Source organism: Schistocerca cancellata, chromosome 9 (genome assembly GCF_023864275.1).
Source record: "Schistocerca cancellata isolate TAMUIC-IGC-003103 chromosome 9, iqSchCanc2.1, whole genome shotgun sequence".
NCBI lineage: Eukaryota > Metazoa > Arthropoda > Insecta > Orthoptera > Acrididae > Schistocerca > Schistocerca cancellata.
In genome coordinates, this window is record NC_064634.1 from 363,350,377 (window position 1) to 363,376,602 (window position 26,226).

The 26,226-nt window shown below is 46.7% G+C and overlaps 1 protein-coding gene across 1 annotated transcript in view; it reads right to left on the reverse strand.

The window, feature by feature from the left end:
• The window catches only part of LOC126101418 (chondroadherin-like protein), a gene marked incomplete at its 3' end in the record, with an annotated part of 212,176 nt that overhangs the window by 63,020 nt on the left and 122,930 nt on the right, over positions 1-26,226 (reverse strand). Inside the window, exons 4-5 of the mRNA XM_049912079.1 lie at positions 24,394-24,614; positions 20,286-20,424 (exon numbers count right to left, since the gene is read on the reverse strand). Of these exons, the coding sequence (XP_049768036.1) occupies positions 20,286-20,424; positions 24,394-24,614 (360 nt within the window). The remainder of the gene's footprint in view (positions 1-20,285; positions 20,425-24,393; positions 24,615-26,226) is intronic.

Sequence of the window (26,226 nt, forward strand, 5' to 3'; positions counted from 1 at the left end):
CCCACAGACACCAGCCCCTTCCTCAGCTTCTGCTAAGACGAAGACCCCGAAGTCAGATGCACGGGTCTTCAAGAAGGAACCATCCCGTGCAGACTTCCTCCGTACCTCGACCTCCCAGCCTTCGACCGGTACTTCCACCAAACGTCCTTCCAAAAAGGCGCATAGGAAGCACAGTTCTCCTTCTCCGCCACGGCGCATTTCTTCTCCTGCGCCACCCAGCGGTTGCCGCCCCAGGCCGTCATCCGTTTCGCCTGGCCGCACCGCTGGTAGCCGTACATCTGGCCGTTCACCGGCGGAGGAAGCTCCCCCTCCCGGCCATCCTCCCGAGATGGCCGATGACCCTATAGACCTGATGGACGATGACTGTCCGCCTACTGATAGCGGCGGCAGTGCTCACTCGAAGCCAGGCCCTAAGGGGCCTTCGAGGTGACCCCTTCTCTCATCTTCCTTTTCTTACGATGGCACTTATTCACTGGAATATTCGCAGCATTCGCTCCAACCGAGAGGACTTGAAGTTGCTGCTCCGCTTGCACCGTCCGCTCGTCGTAGCCCTCCAGGAAACGAAGCTACGCCCATGCGATCAAATTGCCTTGGCACACTACACCTCTGTGCGTTTTGACCTACCCCCTGTGGTAGGTATCCCAGCTCATGGAGGGGTTATGTTGCTGGTCCGGGATGATATTTACTACGATCCCATCACGTTGCACACCGGCCTGCAGGCAGTTGCCATTCGCATTACTCTCCCCACTTTTACGTTTTCCTTTTGTACCGTTTACACTCCATCGTCATCTGTCGTTACCAGGGCAGACATGATGCAACTTATTGCTCAGCTACCTGCACCATTTTTGTTAACTGGAGACTTCAATGCCCACCATCCCCTTTGGGGCTCTCCAGCATCCTGCCCGAGGGGCTCCTTGTTAGCAGACCTTTTCAACCAGCTCAATCTTGTCTGCCTCAATACTGGCGCCCCTACTTTTCTTTCGGACACATCTCACACCTATTCCCATTTAGACCTCTCTATATGTACTCCCCAACTTGCACGCCGGTTTGAGTGGTATGCACTTGCTGATACATATTCGAGCGACCACTTCCCGTGTGTTATCCATCTACTGCAGCATACTCCCTCTCCGTGCTCCTCTAGTTGGACCATCTCCAAGGCAGACGGGGGGCTCTTCTCTTCCAGGGCGACCTTTCAGGATCAAACCTTCACAAGCTGCGATCGTCAGGTCGCACACCTCACGGAAGTCATTCTCGCTGCTGCTGAAAATTCCATCCCTCACCCTACTTCTTCTCCACGTCGCGTACCGGTCCCCTGGTGGACCGCAGCATGTAGAGACGCTTTACGTGCTCGTCGACGTGCTTTACGCACCTTTAAACGCCACCCTACAGTGGCGAATTGTATTAATTATAAACGATTACGTGCTCAGTGTCGTCGTATTATTAAAGAAAGCAAGAAAGCCAGCTGGGCTGCTTTCACAAGCACCTTCCAACAGTTTTACTCCTTCTTCTGTTGTCTGGGGTAGCCTGCGCTGGCTATCTGGCACTAAGGTCCACTCCCCAGTTTCTGGCTTGAAGGTCGCGAATGAAGTCCTTGTGGCCCCTGAGGCTGTCTCCAATGCCTTCGGCCGCTTTTTCGCAGAGGTTTCGAGCTCCGCTCATTACCACCCTGCCTTCCTCCCCCGCAAACAGGCAGAGGAGGCTAGGCCACCTGACTTCCGCTCCTCGAATTGTGAAAGTTATAATGCCCCATTCACTATGCGGGACCTCGAAACCGCACTTGGCCGATCACGGTCCTCCGCTCCAGGGCCTGATTCTATTCATATTCAGATGCTGAAGAACCTTTCTCCTGCGGGTAAAGGTTTTCTTCTTCGTACATACAATCGCATCTGGATTGAGGGACATGTTCCCGCATGCTGGCGCGAGTCTATTGTTGTCCCGATTCCTAAGCCGGGGAAGGACAAGCACTTGCCTTCCAATTATCGACCCATCTCGCTTACCAGCTGTGTCTGTAAAGTGATGGAGCGAATGGTTAACTCTCGATTGGTTTGGCTGCTCGAGTCTCGACGCCTACTTACCAATGTACAATGTGGCTTTCGTAGGCGCCGCTCTGCTGTTGACCATCTGGTTACCTTGTCTACTTTCATTATGAATAACTTCTTGCGGAAGCGCCCGACCGCGGCTGTGTTCTTTGATTTGGAGAAGGCTTACGACACCTGTTGGAGGGCGGGCATTCTCCGCACCATGCATACATGGGGCCTTCGCGGTCGCCTCCCTCTTTTTATTCGTTCCTTTTTAATTGATCGACAGTTCAGGGTACGTGTGGGTTCTGTCCTGTCCGACACCTTTCGCCAGGAGAATGGGGTGCCACAGGGCTCAGTTTTGAGCGTCGCTCTCTTCGCCATCGCGATCAATCCAATAATGGATTGCCTCCCAGCTGATGTATCAGGCTCCCTTTTTGTGGACGATTTTACCATCTATTGCAGCGCGCAGTGTACACGTGTCCTGGAGCGCTGTCTTCAGCGTTCTCTTGACCGTCTTTACTCCTGGAGTGTCGCCAATGGCTTCCGTTTTTCTGCCGAGAAGACGGTCTGTATTAACTTCTGGCGCTACAAAGAGTTTCTCCCACCGTCCTTACGACTCGGTCCCGTTGCTCTCCCAATCGTGGAGACAACCAAATTTTTAGGCCTTACCTTTGACAGGAAACTTAGCTGGTCTCCACATGTGTCATATTTGGCCGCCCGTTGTACCCGTTCTTTAAATGTCCTCCGTGTTCTCAGTGGTATGTCGTGGGGAGCGGATCGAACCGTCCTACTTCGTCTATATCGGTCGATCGTCCGCTCCAAGCTGGATTATGGGAGCTTCGTATACTCCTCTGCACGGCCATCCATCTTACGCCGCCTCAACTCCATACAACATCGGGGTTTACGACTTGCGATCGGAGCATTTTATACCAGTCCCGTAGAGAGTCTTCATGCTGACGCTGGCGAATTGCCACTCACCTACCGGCGCGATATACTGCTTTGTCGGTATGCCTGTCGGCTACTGTCAATGCCCGACCATCCGTCTTATCGTTCCTTTTTTGACGACTCTCTCGACCGTCAATACGGGTTGTATGTCTCTGCCCTGCTACCCCCTGGAGTTCGCTTTCGTCGCCTCCTTCAACACCTTAATTTTTCACTCCCTGCAACCTTTCGAGTGGGCGAGAGCCGCACGCCACCTTGGCTCCAGGCTCAGGTCCGCATTCACCTTGACCTCAGCTCGCTCCCAAAAGAGGTCACCCCCGGTTCGGTCTACCACTCCCGTTTTTTGGAACTTCGTTCGAAGTTCATCAATATGACTTTCATTTATACATATGGCTCTAAGACCAATGACGGGGTCGGGTGTTCCTTTATTGTCGGGGCACACAGTTTCCAATACCGGCTCCATGGCCATTGTTCGGTCTTCACAGCTGAGCTCTTTGCCCTCTACCAGGCTGTTCTTTACATCTGCCGCCACCGACATTCTGCTTATGTCATCTGCTCAGATTCCCTGAGCGCCATCCAGAGCCTCAGTGATCCGTACCCGGTTCACCCTTTTGTACACCGGATCCAACGCTCTCTTCAGCAGCTGGTGGACGTCGGTTCTCCGGTTAGCTTTATGTGGGTTCCTGGCCATGTCGGTATCCCTGGGAACGAAGCTGCAGATGCCGCGGCCAAGGCTGCGGTCCTCCAGCCTCGGACAGCTTTGTGGCATGCCGATTGGGCTGCACTTACCGACAACAAGCTTCGGGCCTTAAAACCTCTTCCCGTGGCTTGGACGTCCTCCTCACGCCCTTCTCGGCGGGAGGAGGTCGTTTTAGCCCGGTTAAGAATTGGACACTGCCGGTTCAGCCATCGCCATCTGCTGACGGCTGCGCCGGCGCCGTTCTGCCCATGTGGGCACTTGCTGACGGTTAGACACATTTTAATGTCCTGTCCAGATCTTAACACACTGCGCCTCGATCTTAACCTGCCAAATACTTTCGATGCCATTTTAGCGGATGACCCACGAGCAGCTGCTTGTGTTCTTCGTTTTATCAATTTGACAAACCTCGCTAAGGACATTTGATGATGCTGTTTTTTAATCCTATGCCTGTCAGTCTGTCTTTTATCGTGTTTTCCCTTTTAGTTGTTGTTGTCAACTTGTGCCTCACGGTGCATTCTTAGAGTAGTCAGGGCGCTAATGACCATTGAAGTTGTGCGCCCTAAAACCACAAAAAAAAAATAGTCTGGAACAACCAGACCAGGATAATTTGTTTCGGATTATACTCGCGACATTATCATCACCGCGACGGGACGTCGAAGCAACCAGCCATCGCCTCCAGTATGCCAGATCATGTCCGTGCAGTTAAGAAGACAGCTTGGTAATGTACGTCCGCAGCACCGGCAAAGCAGGCAATTTTGCTAGGTGATAATCAGAGGTCAGCTGGGCGCGCCAGTTTGTCTTTTCTAACTTTGTTCTGTCTTGGGTGTTCATTGTCTGAGTTCTCACTAATGTAGCAGCAATTAATGTTGGGTTAGCTGTGTGTCTCGCTTAAGATTTTAGTTGCAAGGAATTGGCTCCACATACCACTTCGTCATAAACGTCACAATCTGGTTTAGGGACAACTTCACCTTCACAGCATTTGAGTATCCAATTTGAGCCAATTTGATGTATTGTAAATGTTTCATGTGTTTATTATTTTGTGTTTAGTCTTAATAAATCATATTGTTATTTAGGACAGAACTTTCATTCTGTTAATCGGTAGAGCAACCCTATCATTTGTCACTACGTTAATGAAACTTTCCTTTATTTAACTTATTTATCAAATTAAATTATTGCAGGTGCCAAACTCTTTTCTACTCCACTTGCAGAGTTGATTACAGTCAGTTAGCGTATCTTTTTAATCCATGTGCAACAGCAAAAGTCGGAGTTAGAATGGGGGGGGGGGGGGCTTAGAGCATCATTTACATATGTAGATTCTAGAAGAATTAAGTGTTAAATACACTGCTAGCCCCGGCACCTCGCAAAGTATGCAAGGGGGAGAAAGCTGTTGACTAGCTGATATAAATGTTCGGTCAGCACTCTGGCATGGTAGCACTTGTGACGCAGTAACGAGGGGGGAAACCATCATCAACGAGGCCTTTGCTGAGTTCAACCAGTATGTCGTCAATACAGGACAACCGCCAGCCATTGATAACAGGGTAAAAAGCAACATAGATATCGCAGTAGCCAATCACAGCACTCCCTTGCTGTCATACGTGGGATGTACATCAATATCTGACACACAGCAATCACGACGGAATAGTAATAGAGCTGCAGGCAACTTACTAGAGAGAGAATTACAATGACAAGCAATTAAACTTGCAAAAAGCAAATTGGGCAAAAGTAAGGCAATAATGGAAACAGCTAACATGGACATGGGACAAAGCAGTGTCGACCACGCAGTACATGTCGTCACGCAATTGCCAGTAAGAGCGCAGGACCAAGCAATTCCGAAGTTTAAGAATAGATCAAATGCAAGAAAACTTGGACACACGAGCTTACACTACTGCGTCGGAACTCTAGGAAAAACGTAGATTTTACCACAGGGTATTAACTGTGCAGGAAAACATGGTACTGAGAGACTAGAGAGAGGCAAAAGCTAAATACAGAGAGAAACTAATCGTCATAAGACAGCAGCACTGGGACAACTATGTAAAGTCACAATTGGCAAAGAGTACGTGAGATGCACCGCATGAGCTTTTAACAGAGAAAGTTAAATCCCTGATGGCACTAGCAACACTGAACTTAGAGAACGGCACCATTGCCAAAGGATGGAGGAGCACTGCCTACAAGCCTCTCCTAGACATAATTGGATGTCAGATGGCCCACAGCATACAAAGTTGAGGAGAAATCTAGACGCTGAGACTGAGACAGCAACTTTTCCTTTTGCAGAAAGGGAAGTACTAACAGTAGTCCTGCAAATGAAGGAAAAACCACCTGGAGCTGATGGATTCACTTGGAGACACTAAAAGAGGTCGCTCTACAAATAACACCATTTCTGAAAGACATACTAAATGAAGCTCTGATATTACGATAAGTACCAGTGACTTTAAAAACAGCCAATACTGTTCTTATCAACAAGTTCATAGAAAGAAAGAAAAAAAAACAAGCGACCTTAAGCAAAGCGCAAGAACGGCTGCCGTGTAACCTCTTAAAAGCACACAGAGAACTTATGTGCTTTAGTGATAACCAATTCGGGTTCCAAAGGAACAAGTCAGTAGACGCCGTGAATCACATTAACCATGCATTACGTCTAACCCACTAAACAGTCCGGAAATCTGTGGTCGTAATACTGGTAAATAAAGTGCATTAGACAATATGTGATGGCCCGAATTATTTACGCGCTTAAGAAGTTGCAAATACCAGCATACCTGTATCATAGTTTAAGGGATTACCACCGAGATAGAATGGTACAATGAAGAGCAGGAAACTGCCAACTATTAAAGAAAATAAATGAGGGGTGTTCACAGTTTGATCTACCTAGGGCACGTATTTTGGTACACAATAGTTCCACTCGTTAACCTTGTGGAGTAGGACGCAAACACCATCGGGTTAGTGGGATATGCCAACGATGTGTTGGTGATAGTCTAAGCCAATTCAAGAGCACACATTGAACGCAACGCTATCAACACTCCTTGAAATGAACTAGTGGTGCTGGAAGAGTAAGCTTGCCATAGGCCTGAACAAGAATATATATATATGCTAATAAAAGGTAACTTGTGGCAAAACCCTATTGCACGTCTTGGAAAAAACATCGTAAAAAAGCATATTAATACATACCTCAACTATCGAACAGCTGCTCGCCTACAGCTATCAGGAGCCTTTGGAACAACGTCCGTTGAAGCCCGGTGTGTGGTGCTTGGCACCCATTCAATTGACCTTACCGATGAATGTAGAGTTGAGCATATTGGCTGAAATTAGGAAGGCATACCCACAAAAAACTACCTTAAATGATGCAGGGTGGCTGCCTGACAATAACAGTGCGGTGCTAGCACTAAGGGAAGAAGACTGTACTCATTTTTCCCTAACATCGAGGAAGGATTTCGTATGGAACATGATCCATACACAACATATACGAACCGCATGAACCAAGGCTGCGGAGGTAATTGCAGATATGGACGTCTGGGTAGCCCACATGGTTTCGACGTGTAACAGACAGGAACCTAGAGGGCAAATCCAGCTGTCACAAAATGGCTTAAATCAATCGATGTGGGATCCAGAGATACGGAAATAATTAATTGAAGTTGCAGGCAAGATCTCAAGGGCCCTCAAAAAAGGCCACAGACAACAGTGATGCTTAGGCCAGAGCACGTAGATAGCACTGGCAGCAGCAGCAGTAACAGTAGTACAGAATGGCAAGACAGCAGTAACACCTATGTAAACAATGAAGAAATAATATAAATTGTCACCATATACAGTACTGTTACGACCAGTGTGACGTGTGTGTTAAGGTTTTAAGAATTAACAGGCTGATAAATAACATGCAGTCTTCTAAATATTTTAAGTGTTTTAAATTAGGTAGAATACTTCAGCTTTTTAATGTATTAATGTTTTAAAATTGAGTCTGAGACTTGTACACAAGTAGGTATAAAATTTTACAATAGATATTTTTCGCGTTTAATCATTTACATGTTTTAAAGTTTTACGTTTTAATATTCTACTAATTCAGGTGGCAAGGTGGTTGAATGCCCAGATTTTGTTACATAAGGTTAGAGTTACATATTTATCTGGGAATATAATTCACATTCTTATGTTAAAAGTAACTATGATAAAAACCCAAAACCTAACATAAATCGTACAGGACTTTAAGCTAGTCTTAACAGAACAGTTAGCAGGAATCAGAATAGAAGTTCAGAACGTCAAGTTTAATATTGCAGAGCATCAAGAATCTGAGTGTTAAGTGTAAAAACTGAACTAGTGTACTTCGACTAGACAATCGTATGGGATTACAAATGATTATGGGGTTCCAAGACACCTTTGTACTATGCACCCAAAAACTATCTACCAATGTTGTCAACTGTTTAAATAATTATAAACTCAGATTTATATACAAGCATTGTGAATGAAATAACAGCGAATGAAACCACTTAAACTTCCAGACAATGGAATAAAATTTCTTTTTACAGTTTTGATCTTATTTTAAACTATTGCATCATGGTGATAATTTTTGTAAGTCAATACCTGTTTGTATTTGTTTAAAAAAAATTAACGAAGCAGCAAACAATGACTAAAACAAGGTCTCAATGGTCCACTTCCACGTGATGGGACACGGACAACACCACACAGAGCAGGTCAGTTAAGAAACCAGCCTGTGTGAAATACGAGGTGCGCGAGAAAAGTAATGAGAAAGGCGACACAATGAGTGATCTTGTAATGCTGTGTTCTATGTGTTTGTGTAGAATGGTGTGTTCATCCCTTCCCGATGCTCTGTCAGAGTTTCAGCACTGTACAGCCTTCGCGTGATTCTTGAGAACGCCACCAGTGAAGATGTTTTTGTTGTGTGTTACGAAAATGGATTAGTGGAATTTAGAGCAACGTTATACCATAAAGTTCTATGTTAGGCTACGGGAATCCGCGAGGATGACCTTTTATATTTGAAACAGGCTTATTGGGGACAACCTTTACCAAGAGCACTAGTTTTTCCCTAGCACAGATCATATTTGGGAGGCCAAGAACACACTGAAGCTGAACCTCGCTCAGAGAGACCTTCAGATTAAGAAACCAACGAAAACGTCTAACTTGTATGTGCTTTTGTGAAATTGTTCCTTCTAGACACACTGTCAACTACGTGTTTTAAAGAGATGTCCTTGAAGGCTCAACAGAACAGTGAATCGATTGCGACCTCGGACACTACAGACAGGTGTACGCTGCACTGTGACAACGCCCCATGGCAGATGGCCACAGCAATCACAGAATTTTTTTTACCTCAAAAGGCATTCCTGCTGTTCCACAGCTCCCTTTTCATCTGATCAGAGACCTTGTAACTTTTTTCTTTTCCCGAAATTGAAAAATTATCTTAAAAGAATGTCATTTTGGGACTCAGGCCAAAACTGAGAAGAATGTGACAGATGTTGAAGGCCCTATTAGTTGAAACCTTTCAGCACTGCTACCAACCTTAGGGACAGCTACTGAGCAGGTGTATAGTTGCAACTGCTTCCAAGGGGGCAATATTGTTGTTTGAAACAAAAAATGAAAACTTTTGTAGATAAAAAAATCACTCATACCTTTCTCACACACCTCGTATAACCCGTGACATGCATAAAGGCGTCAGGTTTTAAAGAATAGCAGCAGTGGAAAAACGTCTGACCTTCATAGCGTAATTGTTAGCGTACTAGACTTGTAAGCAGAAGGTGGTTGGTTGAAGTGTGTTTGGCTGGCTGCCCGTCTGGGAACAACTAGCCCCCCCCCCCCCCCCCCCCTGCTGTGCGACCGTAGAATGCCGCACGGCGCGCGCTTTCGAAACCAGCCGGTGACCACGCTGCACCTCCCCGCAGCTGTTTCGCCATCGGCCATTATCTCTCCGTTTTCAACTATTTGGCGATTGACACCAGCAACATGACAGCGTTCAGCAGAACGAACACCACGTTCCTGTCTGCTTTCAACCCAGAATACGAAATGCCATAGTCTTATGAAATCCAGGTGTGGATGCATCACAAACTAAAAACTGACAACGAAATAGATCGGCCACAGATGGACTTCAATGTGTAGCTCCTTAAATCTCAGATTGGAAATCCGATTTGGAGCTTTAGAACCCCAACGGAGGAAGTTCAAGCAAAGGGATGATGCAGTTGGCGAAATAAAAATTCCGCGTGCCTGTCGTGGCGTGCAAAACCTGCCATTTCAGGTAATAATGAAGAGGTAGGGCATTGTCTGAGATTGTATGGAGTTTTTGTCCGTGACCAGATACTTCCGAGATGCAGAGGGTATCTAAAAGATACTCAGGCGTCCGACTGGTCAGCATCGCGCTACAGAAACAGATGCCGCCTTTGACAATAGGTAGGCACAGAGGTGTCGTTCAGTAAAATGACCAGCCTCAGACGTGCTGCATCTGCAGCTCCACAGAACATACACGAAAAACATGCCCAATTAGCAAACGGCCAGCACAAATGCTAAGCTGAGAAAACGAGAATACACCGGAACAGGCTGACACAGCCAGCTACACTGGAGCGCTGAGGTGTGAAGCCGCCCAGCCCCTGGCGCAGGTAGCGCTGGGGGAAACGTCTGCTCCGACTCCCAGGGCGATAACACAATGGAGAGCGAACCGGCCCCCCCACACCAGCCGCTCGTCGGCACACAATTACGGAGCCCAGCTTAGCCGTCCAGGAAACCGCTGGAGGCAGTCAGATTGCCGGGCCCAACGCCCACCTCGCTCAGCGAGATGCGCGAACGCAACCTGAAGACATAGGTATCTAAAACAGCGCAGATCCTAAAGGAATTCCTTGACGAACGCAAGCAAAACAAAGTTAACTGGGAAAGGCGCAATTTTGAGCCTCCACGCGATCACTTCACGCGACCAAGGCTGAGCCAAGAAAACAAAGCAGTACAGATGGGTACATCGGATGCGGAGGCGTCGGATACATAACAAAAATAACGAACGACAAACCTGAGTACGTCATTCTAAGGCCATATCAAATACCAGACTCACCCCACAAGACGCCTAACGCCTTGGAAGTACACAGAAATACGGAATATGCGATCACCGATGTAACGTCAACACTACGAGCTTCACAGTTAAATTACACGCTCTTTCACACACCTTGTAGCACAGCCAGCATAGCTCTACTAAAAGTAGTAGACACGTCACAAGTAGAATGGGTACCAGGATTCGCCTTCACCAGTGTAGATGCTGAAACACGATGAGGGACAGCAGTTATGCTCAGGACAGGCGTCGAAATGGGGAAAGCAAAATTAATGGTCAATGGACATGGATTAGCAGTCGAAATACACTCCTGGAAATGGAAAAAAGAACACATTGACACCGGTGTGTCAGACCCACCATACTTGCTCCGGACACTGCGAGAGGGCTGTACAAGCAATGATCACACGCACGGCACAGCGGACACACCAGGAACCGCGGTGTTGGCCGTCGAATGGCGCTAGCTGCGCAGCATTTGTGCACCGCCGCCGTCAGTGTCAGCCAGTTTGCCGTGGCATACGGAGCTCCATCGCAGTCTTTAACACTGGTAGCATGCCGCGACAGCGTGGACGTGAACCGTATGTGCAGTTGACGGACTTTGAGCGAGGGCGTATAGTGGGCATGCGGGAGGCCGGGTGGACGTACCGCCGAATTGCTCAACATGTGGGGCGTGAGTTCTCCACAGTACATCGATGTTGTCGCCAGTGGTCGGCGTAAGGTGCACGTGCCCGTCGACCTGGGACCGGACCGCAGCGACGCACGGATGCACGCCAAGACCGTAGGATCCTACGCAGTACCGTAGGGGACCGCACCGCCACTTCCCAGCAAATTAGGGACACTGTTGCTCCTGGGGTATCGGCGAGGACCATTCGCAACCGTCTCCATGAAGCTGGGCTACGGTCCCGCACACCGTGAGGCCGTCTTCCGCTCACGCCCCAACATCGTGCAGCCCGCCTCCAGTGGTGTCGCGACAGGCGTGAATGGAGGGACGAATGGAGACGTGTCGTCTTCAGCGATGAGAGTCGCTTCTGCCTTGGTGCCAATGATGGTCATATGCGTGTTTGGCGCCGTGCAGGTGAGCGCCACAATCAGGACTGCATACGACCGAGGCACACAGGGCCAACACCCGGCATCATGGTGTAGGGAGCGATCTCCTACACTGGCCGTACACCACTGGTGATCGTCGAGGGGACACTGAATAGTGCACGGTACATCCAAACCGTCATCGAACCCATCGTTCTACCATTCCTAGACCGGCAAGGGAACTTGCTGTTCCAACAGGACAATGCACGTCCGCATGTATCCCGTGCCATCCAACGTGCTCTAGAAGGTGTAAGTCAACTACCCTGGCCAGCAAGATCTCCGGATCTGTCCCCCATTGAGCATGTTTGGGACTGGATGAAGCGTCGTCTCACGCGGTCTGCACGTCCAGCACGAACGCTGGTCCAACTGAGGCGCCAGGTGGAAATGGCATGGTAAGCCGTTCCACAGGACTACATCCAGCATCTCTACGATCGTCTCCATGGGAGAATAGCAGCCTGCATTGCTGCGAAAGGTGGATATACACTGTACTAGTGCCGACATTGTGCATGCTCTGTTGCCTGTGTCTATGTCCCTGTGGTTCTGTCAGTGTGATCATGTGATGTATTTGACCCCAGGAATGTGTCAATAACGTTTCCCCTTCCTGGGACAATGAATTCACGGTGTTCTTATTTCAATTTCCAGGAGTGTATGAGGAACGTTCATCATCACCATCATATTATCACCATCTGGAATGGAAAACAAGAGAGCCAGGGCAGGCTTATCAACGACAGCAGTACCATTCTATTCCAAAACAATAGGAAATACCTTCGAATCCCACAATATCAATACAGAGTACAGGAAATGGTGACATGGCAGCGAACTTAAACATCATAATAACGTTAATATACACACATCAAAAGAAGTTTTGCATCATCCCGGTTCCCACAACTCCTGAAGATAGACGTTGAATGTGGATACTTGATCACAGAGACAGTCTCTTTGACTGTTCAGAGATTTCAGTAAACCAGCCCAAAGTTGTAAACAAACATGCATGAGCAGCGCCTATTAGACGGAGGGGGCCGACAGCCGATCAGTTCCAGTCATTCCACCAGGAAGGAGGTACACGGCTCGTGTTGTCTATAGTTCAACCATGCCTAGACGGTTAATACCGCGGTTCGATCGCATCCGCATTGTTACTTTACGCCAGGAAGGGCTCTCAACAACGAAAGTGTCCAGGCGTCTTTGAGTGAACCAAAGCGATATTGTTCGGACTTGCAGTAGATACAGGAACTGTCGATGACATGCCTCGCTCATGCCGCTCAACGCCTACTACTGCAGTGGATGGCAGCTACCTGCGGATTATGGCTCAGAGGGACCCTGACAGCAACGCCACCATGTTGAATAATGCTTTTCGTGCAGCCACAGGACGTCGTGTTAAGACGCAAAATGTGCGCATCAGGCTGCATGATGCGCAGCTTCACTCTTGACGTCCATGGCGAGGTCCATCTTTGCAACCACGACAAAATGCAGCGCAGTACAGATGGGTCTAGAAACATGCCAAATGGACCGCTCAGGATTGGCATCACATTCTCTTCACCAATGAGTGTCGCATATGCCTTCAACCAGACAATCGTCGGAGACGTCTTTGAAGGGAACTCAATCAGGCTGAACGCCTTGGACACACTGTTCAGCAAGTGCAGCAAGGTGGAGGTTCCCTGCCATTTTGGGGTGGCATTATGTGGGGCCGACGTACGCCCCTGGTGGTCATGGAAGATGGCTCTACAATACGTGAATGCCATCCTCCGACCAATTGTGCAACCATATCGGCAAAATACTCGCGAGGCATTGATTTTCTTGGGCGACATTTCGTGACCCCATCGTGCACATCTTGTGAATGACTTTCTTCAGGATAACGACATCGCTCGACAAGAGCGGACAGCATGTTCTACAGACATGAACCCTATCGAATATGCCTGGGATAGATTGAAAAGGGCTGTTTATGGAAGACGTGACCCACCAACCACTGAGATCTACGCCGAATCGCCGTTGAGGAGTGGGGCAATCTGGACCAACAGTGCCTTGATGAACTTGTGGATAGTATGCCACGACGAATACAGGCATGCATCAATCCAAGAGGACGTGCTATTGGGTATTAGAGGTACTGGTGTGTACAGCAATCTGGACCACCACCTCTGAAGATCTCGCCGTGTGGTGCTACAACATGCAATGTGTGGTTTCCATGAGGAATAAAAAGGGCGGAAATGATGTTTATGTTGATCACTATTCAAATTTTCTGTACAAGTTCTGGAACCGAGGTGATGCAAAATATTATTCGATGTGTGTATTTTGTGACAGTGAAAGTTACATGTACTAAGACCTAAAGCATATGACTAGAAGAATTTTAAAAATGTAAGTAATGATAATAATTCAATATTGTTCATGGTAGTAAGTTTTACAATGTGAACTGTTGTTCTTTATAGAACTGTAATAAAAGCGCTAGTGTTACAATGGCCACTAAAGATTCAGTTACAAAGGACATACATGAAAGTGACCAAAATTGTGAAAAAATTATTATTAAGTCTTCATTATTACATGGTACTGAAATTTAAATTCCTAAATATTGTGTTCCAATTCCACTCCTAAGGGTGGTAGAAATAATAATTGGCAAAAGGTTGCATGGGCTGGTGCTCCTTTCTTATTCTGTATTTCCTCATTTAATCCTATGTTTTCTTCCAGTTTCACGCAATCACTAGGCAGGGAATATTTCTGTAATGGATCAAGACGGCTGTGGAATAGCATCGCTGCCACTTATTTTGTATTCTTTGGTTAGTGGTGTTTGTTTCAAAGTGTTCAAAAGAGTAAAGTTTACCAAAGTGTAAAGTTTATGGAAGTCTGCAGGATAACTCGTTGCATTGTAGTGTACTTAATGCACTATAATAATCTTGGCAGACTATGATCTCTACCACGGCCGCCTGTATTAGAGGCCGGAGGACTGAAATGTGGCAACGTTTCGTTAAGGCCTACCTCATGGCTGTGGCTATAAGGTAGCGAACGGAAGCAGTTGTTTACGTACTTTCGCGGTGTCTGTTTAATCCGACATTACAGTGTAATTATGCTATACTGGACTCTGCAAAAATTATAGCAAGTAGTCGTGACTACAGTCGAAGATATAACACAATGTAAGTATACAATTCTGTGAAGTTTGTAGTGTTTTTACATGTATATGTGCAAGTGTGCTACGTGATCGACTTTCGTCTACACAATTGCAACAAAAGTTCTACTCTATTCTAGATATAATTTGAAAATAAAGTTTTGAATTCATAAGTTTAGTATCAGAATCGTCTCCTAAGTGATTTTGTGTTAACATTATGAATATTTCTACACATTTGATTCTATTTGTAGACTTGTGTTTCGTGATGTCCAAGCAGTAGAAAAAACCAGTCCGCTCAAATTCTCATTTGCTATTTTTATATAATAGTATTTTGGTTTAAGATGTTAACAATTAATGCATCATTCTATTTGCAGATGCCAGAAAAATGTGTTCCCGGTTGCAACAGCAACTACAAATCCAGCAAGGAAGAGGGTTACATCTCAGTGTTCAGATTCCCTACTGATTCCCTAACAGATTCATGTCTCTGTGGAAGGCCATTTACTGATATCTACAAAAAGCTGGTTTCCATTATGTGTAACATATTGTTAAATAATTATACCAAACTCCAAAATGATCATTTTATATGTTCCAAGAAGGAGAGAGTTAACAGAAAATTAAAGACATTACATAACTTTTGACACAAAATTATGAAACTTCTTTCTTACCTATAACCTCAGTCCTTAAATGCTCTGATTAGTACTGGCAAGGAAGAGGTGGCCACTATGAAATAAACTTTAATGCACTGATAAATTTCAGTCATGCTTCTTATGCAAATCCTACAGCAAGGTCCCCAGTTCATTCTGACTCAGAAAGATGTGTAGACTGTGTATGACCTGTGATTTAAAAAAGGATCTAACATACTAATGAATAATACACAAAAAACGTTCGTTAAAATTATTGTTATTATGCCACCCTCATATATAAAGGTGTGAGAGATATGTTGCAGCTGTCAGAAACTTTTATATTAGTTTGTCATTTATAGTGGAAGGAACATGATAATACATTTCAAATAACAGACTGAAATAATTGCAAGTCTGCAAATAATGTTAGTAAGCACCTCACAAAATTGTTTGCTGAACTTGTATCTCCAAATCTCAGGTAAGAAACTTCATAATATACTGCTATGAAGCACACGTGAGTTATTGAAAAGTTCATCGTTGCAAGGAAACGAGAATAAAATGCGTAATTCCGACATAAAGTCGGCGTAATACTGCGAGAAATTAGCTTTTCTAGGTTACTGTGTTATTTATAGGGACCAAATCTACAAAACAAGAAAGTGATTGCATATTTATATCTGAGACGTCGTCTGCATTCCACGAAATCTAAACTTCAGTCTCGGCCTAGCGGGTCACGCTAGCCGGCCTACTGACGTCGCAGGCTACGACGTTGTCAGCTTGATGACTCCGGCCTCTAATACAGGCGGCCGTGTCTCTACACAGGCTAAGATTTGAGCCAAGGCGCTTTCACACTGTCGATATTGAAGGGAATTGATAACAGGAGGGTTGCTGCAGCTGACATTGTTGCTACTGAGTTCGAAAATCAGATTAATCGAAGACAACAAGCAAAGAAAAAGATTGCTTGAGAATGAAGAGGAATATGCTTGTGGTTTGCACCAGTTTTCCCAGAGAAGATAAGGCCTTTATATGAACACTGTTATATCTTTGATTCAGGTTTACCATAACTACATCTTAAAAACTTGATGTAACTTTTCCTCACAGACAACTGACGTAGGAGTATTTAAATGTGACATCCAACTAGTGAATACTATAGTGAAATATTCTGTGGAAGGAATATTCATTTAATACAATAGTAAGGCATTTATGTTACAGAAAAGCTGTGAAATTACGTGCATTTTTTTCACATGTACAGGGCTATTACAAATGATTGAAGCGATTTCATAAATTCACTGTAGCTCCATTCATTGACGTATGGTCACGACACACTACAGATACGTAGAAAAACCCATAAAGTTTTGTTCGGCTGAAGCCGCACTTCGGGTTTCTGCCGTCAGAGCGCTAGAGAGCGCAGTGAGACAAAATGGCGACAGGAGCCGAGAAAGCGTATGTCGTGCTTGAAATGCACTCACATCAGTCAGTCATAACAGTGCAACGACACTTCAGGACGAAGTTCAACAAAGATCCAACAACTGCTAACTCCATTCGGCGATGGTATGCGCAGTTTAAAGCTTCTGGATGCCTCTGTAAGGGGAAATCAACGGGTCGGCCTGCAGTGAGCGAAGAAACGGTTGAACGCGTGCGGGCAAGTTTCACGCGTAGCCCGCGGAAAATTGGCTCATGCCACAACTGGAGACCGACAGCGCCGACTTCATCTTTCAACAGGATGGTGCTCCACCGCACTTCCATCATGATGTTCGGCATTTCTTAAACAGGAGATTGGAAAACCGATGGATCGGTCGTGGTGGAGATCATGATCAGCAATTCATGTCATGGCCTCCACGCTCTCCCGACTTAACCCCATGCGATTTCTTTCTGTGGGGTTATGTGAAAGATTCAATGTTTAAACCTCCTCTACCAAGAAACGTGCCAGAACTGCGAGCTCGCATCAACGATGCTTTCGAACTCATTGATGGGGACATGCTGCGCCGAGTGTGGGAGGAACTTGATTGTCGGCTTGATGTCTGCCGAATCACTAAAGGGGCACATATCGAACATTTGTGAATGCCTAAAAAAACTTTTTGAGTTTTTGTATGTGTGTGCACAGGATTGTGAAAATATCTCAAATAATAAAGTTATTGTAGAGCTGTGAAATCGCTTCAATCATTTGTAATAACCCTGTATTTGGAGAGCTGTAAATATACAGCTAAAGAAGATACCTAAATTCTGTTCCACAGTGTTTATAATAAAGGTATATCAAATTTTGTACAACAGTGCATTAATTTCGTTCGGATGGAGTTTTCAAAAAGAGAACATTCATACCTTGTCGAAAAAAATTACAATTGTTTATCATTAGAAACGTATAATGTCAATAAACATGAAAACTCGTGTGTAACATTTCTTAACAACTGTGTCTGATGTAGTTAAATTGTGTTGAAAACTTTATAAAGTTTAATCAAAGTACTCAATTTTGCGTACACCCCCTTTAAAATAAAATGAAATATGTATGGTTGTAATATGGCTGTTATTACATTTGCAAAAAGTGGTATTAACTTATACAGCTTGATTTTTGATAAATTTTTTATACGTCATTGCCTTGAATTGGCATACTTCCAAGACACAAGCTAAGACACGAAAACAATCGGATAAGAAATTTCTGTAACCACTAGTATGACCTTTCCCGCTATTTTATTGCAAGAAATTACATCAATAACGATATATTGTCAAGAGATGCGCTGCTGCTTCGAAACAGAAAATATTTGTAAGATTTAAGTTATAAAATGCACCAAATATGTGCTTCAGTTGAACTGGCGATATCAAATATGGCGTGTCCCAAGTACTGCTTGTGATTTATGGCCTTGCATCTCACTGAACGCGTTCCTCTCCAAGAAGCAGAAGTCTGACTTGCGTTATTCGGTCTTTGGCGCTACATGATGCCGTGGAACGTGAAGTTCCGTGCTGTGACGTTACAAAATTCTAGCAGCTTCTCGTCCGTTAACACTTCCCCGTCCCGTGTGTATCGCGTCTGAGTCTGTGTGAACGGACTGAAGTAACACTGGCGCAAACGAAGTTGACGCTCGGCTCGGTGGCTGATGGGAGCGACTGAAAATGGGAAATGCTCCCATCAGCCACCGCGCCAAGCGTCAACTTTGTTTGCACGTATAATAATGGAGGCAAGCGCACTCACCGAGCCCGTCCAGGACCCTGAGGATGAAATCACCCCCATCAATGAAGAGGAGGTTGAACTGCAATTGCGGTATCTCAAATCCAAGAAAGCTGGTGGCCCCGAGAAGCTGACGAATCCCCTCCTCAAGCAGCTACCCCCAGCTACTATTCCCATCCTGACGGCCACCTTCAACAACATCCTCACAACCAGGCAATATCCCACTGCCTGGAAACATGCTGAAGTGGTCGCCATACCCAAGGCTGGGAAGGATCTTCGTTCCGCTGCCAGCTACCGCCCCATCAGCCTCTTGCCCGCCATCTCCAAGGTGTTCGAGAGGCTGTACCTTAAACGACTGCTCATCCATATTGCCCGAGAACGAGTCCTCCCTGATGAGCAGTTTGGCTTCAGGCAGGGACACGCAACCACTCACCAACTCCTGCGCGTTGTAGAAGAGGCACTGGACGCCATAGAACGTAGGGAGTACTTCGGGGCCATACTCCTCGACGTGTCCAGAGCGTTTGACTCGGCCTGGCACGAAGGGCTGCTCTACAAATTATTTTCCCTTGGCTTTCCAGTGTCCTACGTACGGCTAATAGCCACATACCTGGAAGGTCGCACCTTCCATGTTAGGATCCCGGATGGGAAATCTACTAGACGACGCATCAGGGCAGGAGTACCACAAGGCAGCGTACTTAGACCGCTACTCTACTCCCTCTTTACAGCCGATCTGCCCTCTGCGCCGAGGGTACATTTAGCTCTCTACGCAGATGACACTGTACTCTTCTCTCGTTCTCGGAGTGCGGCAGGTCTTCAACAGCGGCTCCAGGGGGCTACAGATTCCCTAACCGATTGGGCTAGGACCTGGCGTCTGGCAGTTAATCCCTCCAAAACCCAAGCCCTTATCATCTGCCGACGCCATATTCCCATTCGGCTCCCTCAGGTGATGGTCCTTGGTACCCCGGTCCCCTGGAATCGTACTGCAAAGTACTTGGGTGTTACCCTGGACTAACGCCTCACCTGGCGCCCCCACATCGATGACGTGCGTCGTAAGGCAATGGGGCGGCTATGCCTGCTCTACCCTCTCATCAATCCAACCTCTTCACTCCCCACACACCTTGCTGTTAGACTGTACACCTCCCTTGTTGGCCCATCCTTGAATACGCGGTGGTGGTGTGGGGCAATGCTGCCCCCACCCACCTCCGCCGACTCCAAACCGTCCAGAACCGGGCTCTCCTTTCCCACTTCTTCATCTGTCACCCTCTTTCTCTTCCCCCCCCCCTAACCCACCACTTCAAGATTGACTGCCACCACCATCAAGACGCCGCTATGAAGAAGAGGAGGCCAGGATAATGGCCTTCCGCTTTCACGAACTCTCACTATTCCTCCTCCTCTCCTTTATTCTGTAATTTAATCGTAATTCCCGGCTAGTCAATGGGCCATTCGTTTTCCCCCACTCTTCTACTGTCCCTTCTTCTTTCATTAATTTAAAAAAAAAAAAAAACCGGCACAAAAGCCAAGAAACAACCACAAGCATCATGTCAAGCCACATCCTCACCACACCATATAAGAAGGCGAAGCGCCCTAGTAGCGCTAGAACTTCGTCCCCAGCAGAGAGTTCAGCCCTCAGTCATATGCGTCTGCGTCTGCACTCACCGAGCAGCTGCAGGCCGTCCGGCACGGCGGTGAGGTTGTTGTCGCTGAGGCGGAGCGCCCTGAGCGAGCGTCGCGACGCCAGCTGCTCCAGCAGCCGCCGCGGCACCGCAGACAGCTGCGCGCCCGCCAGGCCCAGCTCCTGCCAACAGTGCCACCGTGTCTCCGTAAGATGAGAGATCGAGCTTACACGCTGTACCTACGCCATTCCTATTTTGATTCCTAATGCTGCGAGGAAAAGATTTGGATGCGTAATATGGCTCCATATAACGCTACTTCGCAAAAGCTTAAGACGAGCTACGTTAAGTAACAAGACATAAACTGAAGACCAAATTATCCCAGCACCAAGAGGGAGTTGTGCGAGAGTTGGTAGGCGGGTTTTTACATCTGAAAGACGTCCTTTTAAATTTAACGCCAGTCGCATAAGACTGGCTCTAGTAGGTGTCCTTTGAATATGCGCTGTAACGATCGTTAGCGTTCGTTACACTACTGGCCATTAAAATTGCTACACCAAGAAGAAATGCAGATGATAAACGGGTATTCATTGGACAAATATATTATACTAGAACTGACATTTGATTACATTTTCACGCAATTTGGGTGCATAGATCCTGAGAAATTAGTACCCAGAACAACCACCTCTGGCCGTGATAACGGCCTTGATACGCCTGGGCATTGACTCAAACAGAGCTTGGATGGCGTGTACAGGTACAGCTGCCCATGCAGCTTCAACACGGTACCGCAGTTCATCAAGAGTAGTGACTGGCGTATTGTGACGAGCCAGTTGCTCGGCAACCATTGACCAGACGTTTTCAGTTGGTGAGAGATCTGGAGAATTTGCTGACCAGGGCAGCAGTCGAACATTTTCTGTGTCCAGAAAGGCCCGTACAGGACCTGCAACATGCTGTCGGGCATTATCCTGCTGAAATGTAGGGTTTCGCAAGGGTCGAATGAAGGGTAGAACCACTGGTCGTAACACATCAGAAATGTAACGTCCACAGTTCAAAGTGCCGCCAATGCGAACAAGAGGTGACCGAGACGTGTAACCAATGGCACCCCATACCATCACGCCGGGTGATACGCCAGTTCAAATGGCTCTGAGCACAATGGGACTTAACATCTGAGGTCATCAGTCCCCTAGAACTTAGAACTACTTAAACCTAACTAACCTAAGGGCATCACACACATCCATGCCCGAGGCAGGATTCGAACCTTCGACCGTAGCGGTCGCGCGGTTCCATACTGAAGCGCCAAGAACCGCTTGACTACACAGGCCGGATACGCCAGTATCGGGATGACGAATACACGCTTCCAATGTGCGTTCACCGCGATGTCGCCAAACACGGATGCTGTAAACAGAACTTTGATTCATCCGAAAAAATGACGTTTTGCCATTCGTGCACTCAGGTTCGTCGTTTAGTACACCATCGCAGGCGCTCCTGTCTGTGATGCAACCGCAGCCATGGTCTCCGAGCTGATAGTCCATGCTGCTGCAAATGTCGTCGAACTGTTCCTGCAGATGGTTGTTGTCTTGCAAACGTCCCCATCTGTTGACTCAGGGATCGAGACGTGGCTGCACGATCCGCTACAGCCATGCCGATAAGATGCCTGTCATCTCGACTGCTAGTGATACGAGGCCGTTGGGATCCAGCACGGCGTTCCGTATTACCCAACGATTCCATGTTATGCTAACAGTCATTGGATCTCGACCAACGCAAGCAGTAATGTCGCGATACGATAAACCGCAATCGCGATAGGCTACAATCCGACCTTTATCAAATTTGGAAACGGGATGGTACCTATTTCTCCTCCTTACACGAGGCATCACAACAACGTTTCACCAGGCAACGCCGGTCAACTGCTGTTTGTGTATGACAAATCGGTTGGAAACTTTCCTCATGTCAGCACGCTGTAGGTATCGCCACCGGCGCCAACCTTGTGTGAATGCTCTGAAAAGCTAATCATTTGCATATCACAGCATCTTCTTCCTGTCGGTTAAATTTCGCGTCTGTTAGCACGTAATCTTCGTGGTGTAGCAATTTTAATGGCCAGTAGTGTACTTTAGAGATTGCACGTAGTGAGTTGTTGATAGTACAGAATCCTTTGAAGACGACGCAGACGCCATTATCAACAGCTCAGAGTTTCAACGAGGTCGTGTAAGTAGGGCTACGAGAAACTGGATGTTCCTTTTGCAATATTGTAGATAGACAGGGCAGGGATGTAGCCACTGTACGTGATTGCTGCCAGAGATGGTCACGGGAAGGAACGGTCACAAAAAGACCAGGCTCTGACGGCCACGTGGCACTACAGAGAGTGAGAACCGCAGTGTTCGACGTACTGCAGTGTCGCATTGTTCTGCGTCCACAGCAGCAGTTAGAGTAGCAGTTGATACCACAGTGACACAACAAAGTGTTACATAACGGTTGCTTCAAGGACAGCTCCGAGTCAGGCGCCCTGTAGAATCCATTCCACGGACTCCAAACCACTGCCGTTTGCGACTGCATTGGTTTCTACTGAGACCTCATTGGAGGGCAGGGTAAAGATGTGTCGTGTTTTCTGATGAAAGCGGCGTGTGCCTCCGTGTCAGTGAATGTGGTTAGAAGGCCAGTTGGGGCCCTGCAACCAACCTGTCTACGTGCTACACACACCGGACGTACGCCTGGAGTTATGGTCCGGGATACGATTTCGTACGACTGCATGTGTGCCCAAAATTGTATGTTGGTCTGCTGATCCGACCTGGTGTGCTGCTATTCATGAACAGCATTACAGGGATTGTTTTCCAATGGCGTAATGCTCGTCCATGTACATCAGTTGTAACCCAACATGATCTGTAGTGTGTCGACCTGTTGCCTTGGCCTAGTCGATCATCAGATCTGTCTCCAGTTTAGCATCTATGGGACATCATCGAACAAAAACTCTTGCCTCGTCCACTATCAGCAATAACCGTTCCTGTATTGACTGACCAGGTGCAGCAGGCATGGAACTCCATCCCACAAACTGACACCTAGCACCTGCACAACAAAGCGCTTGCACGTATACCTGCTTGCATTAAACATGCTGGTTGTTATAACGGTTATTAATGTAACAGAATTTCACATTTGCCTAGGCTTTTATAGCGTTTACGTTAACCTGTGAACTTGCAACGTCAAGCACTTAAATATTTTTCCTAGACAGATGTATTACCGATTTTTTTTTACTTTATATTTTTTGTCTTGGGAGTGAATTGTGTGGAAACGGATGAGAAATCCGAGCGGTTCTATGCGCTTCAGTTCGGAGCCGCGCTGCTGCTAGGTCGCAGGTTCGAATCCTGCCTCAGGCATGGATGTGTGTGATGTCCTTAGGTTGGTTAGGTTTAAGTAGTTCCAAGTCTAGGGGACATGACAGATGTTAAGTCCCATAGCGCTTAGTGCCATTTGAACCATTTGAATGCAAGAAAGATTCATAGGAATGTTTCCATATGTAATCGATTAGGTACAGGACTGGGCAGAAAAGGCGAAACAAGTGAGGAAGGCATGTTGATGATTTTATTATTAGTCACTACTTACACAATTTCATCAATATGAGCATTGAAGATGTCGACGAGACGCTGTACAGCGCCAGTTTGGCACCTGGTAGCCAAAATTGGCACTAATTTTTTTCCGAGCGTAAAACACTTCTACATTAATGCATTAACATATCTACCCAGTTTCGCTGCCATACGATAGATACAGTCCACACTGGGTCACTGTCAGTAGCTGCTTTCTAGTATTTATAACCACCTAGTAATATAGGAGCTGTAGAAGGTAACAATAGGGGGAGACAGAGACTGGAAAACATACAAGTTATTGAAGGTGAAGAGTGTGGTTAGAAAGGAATTCGTGAGGGACCGCATCAAACCAGTCAGAACATTGATGAATCTAAAAGACGTATTAACATTTGATACCTATCCAAGCGACTGTGGTGGCCAGATGAGATTCAACAATTCATCCCACGTAACCAGTCCTAAACGATGCGAGCTATGTGAACAGATACTGAGGAACAGCTGTACAGTGGAAATACCGCAGCACGCTAGTCGAAAGGGGGGAAGCTAGACTGATGAATGTTAATCTGTGGCGAAGCGCTAGTAACGAACCTGGAGGTGAGGCGTGCCCACCGCCCTGAGCGTTGGGCCGTCGATGACCTTGAGCGGGTTGTAGTCCAGGCGGAGCACCGTGAGGCTGGGGCAGTGCTCGAAGGCTTGTGGGTCCAGCGAGTGCAGCTGGTTGTACGACAGGTCCAGCAGCTGCAGCGCCATCGGCTCGTAGCGGGCGGGACTGTAAGCTCCGCGCAGCACTGTCGGCCGCACGTCCTCCACTGTGGAAAGTTGACACTCTAGCTGGAGTCAAGCCGATCGCAAACAGGAACCAAATCTGTAACACTGGTAAAAGTGTTAGCCGAGCAGTTTAGTGAGCAGTTGTCGTGCGAGGAGTTTGCAACATCGCTAGCCTACACTGCTGGCCATAGCAGAGTCTTGAGCCGAGATATGTCACGTTGATCAGCTCTTGAGTCCGAACCATGCGTTACAGGTGGGCTGCTGTTTTTATTGCGACCTATCGCATTTGTAAGTAGCTTTGGTGAGCAGAAAGTGGATGATCATTGAGATATATCATCTAGGTTGTCTTTTATAGTCACTATGTAATTACAACTGTATTTGCTGTGTCAACACAGTCGGCTGACATGTTATGATCAACTTGCACGTGAGAGTTCCCCACATGTCAAGGCGAGTTCAATGCTGGCAATCGACTGACTGCTGTTTCCAGCTGGAGCACGTTTCTGCTGTATTTCGCCGCTTCATGACACAAGACAAGACGGCTGCACCAAAGCATACGAATATTTCTCATTGGCAGTCAAGGAACAAAATCCAACTACAAGATATTCTTCAGTTTATACAACAAAGTTACATCCCACCTTAGACTACATCAGGAATTTGAAATGAGAGAGGATTTATATTAAGAAGAATCCGTTTCACCAAAACTATTTCCCACATCCTTGGAACAGGCCTTATATTCATCTAATTGCGATGGAAAAAGAATACGCGTTGACATCTTACTTGGCCAGTCTTAGATTTGCAGATGATGCCGATCTGTTTGCATATGGACCAGCATAGAATAGAGGAACTGTTCAGAGTAAATAGGGCAGGAAGAATGGTAGCCGCGCGGGATTAGCCGAGCGGTCTATGGCGGTGCAGTCTTGGACTGTGCGGCTGGGCCCGGTGGAGGTTCGAGTCCTTCCTCGGGCATGGGTGTGTTTGTTTGTCCTTATGATAATTTAGGTTAAGTAGTGCGTAAGCTTAGGGACTGATGACCTTAGCAGTTAAGTCCCACAAGATTTCACACATTTTTGGAGACTGGTATGATTCTCTGTTGAAAACAATAAGAGATCCCTATTTATTTGTTCCAAGACAGCTCGAAGCTGTTTTGAACACCAACAATATTTCTACGCCGTATTGGGCAGGTACTGTGGTATGTTTTTGGTGTGTTTCCTTTTTTTTAACCCTGTGTATATGAGCTCGCTTGTGAGAATGGCTCTTACCCTGGTTGGAAATCCGTCAAACCATTTTGTATCACAGGTCAAGTTGATGTAGGTAAAAACTATTTCATTTATGTCCTGGCGTATGTTGTAAGACTGACGTTCTGACATTTCCAGTCAGTCCTGAATCTCGCTTGGTCTGTGGGTTGAATGACCGTGACGTGGATTCACGTTTTACGTTGCTGTAATGTTTTCCGATTGCTACACTAAGAGCAGCATATTAACCACGTGTTCATTACGTTCTAATAAATGGTGAAGTGGCTCTGAGCACTATGCGACTTAACTTCTGAGGTCATCAGTCGCCTAGAACTTAGAACTACTTAAACCTAACTAACCTAAGGACATCACACACATCCATGCCCGAGGCAGGATTCGAACTTGCGACCGTAGCGGTCAC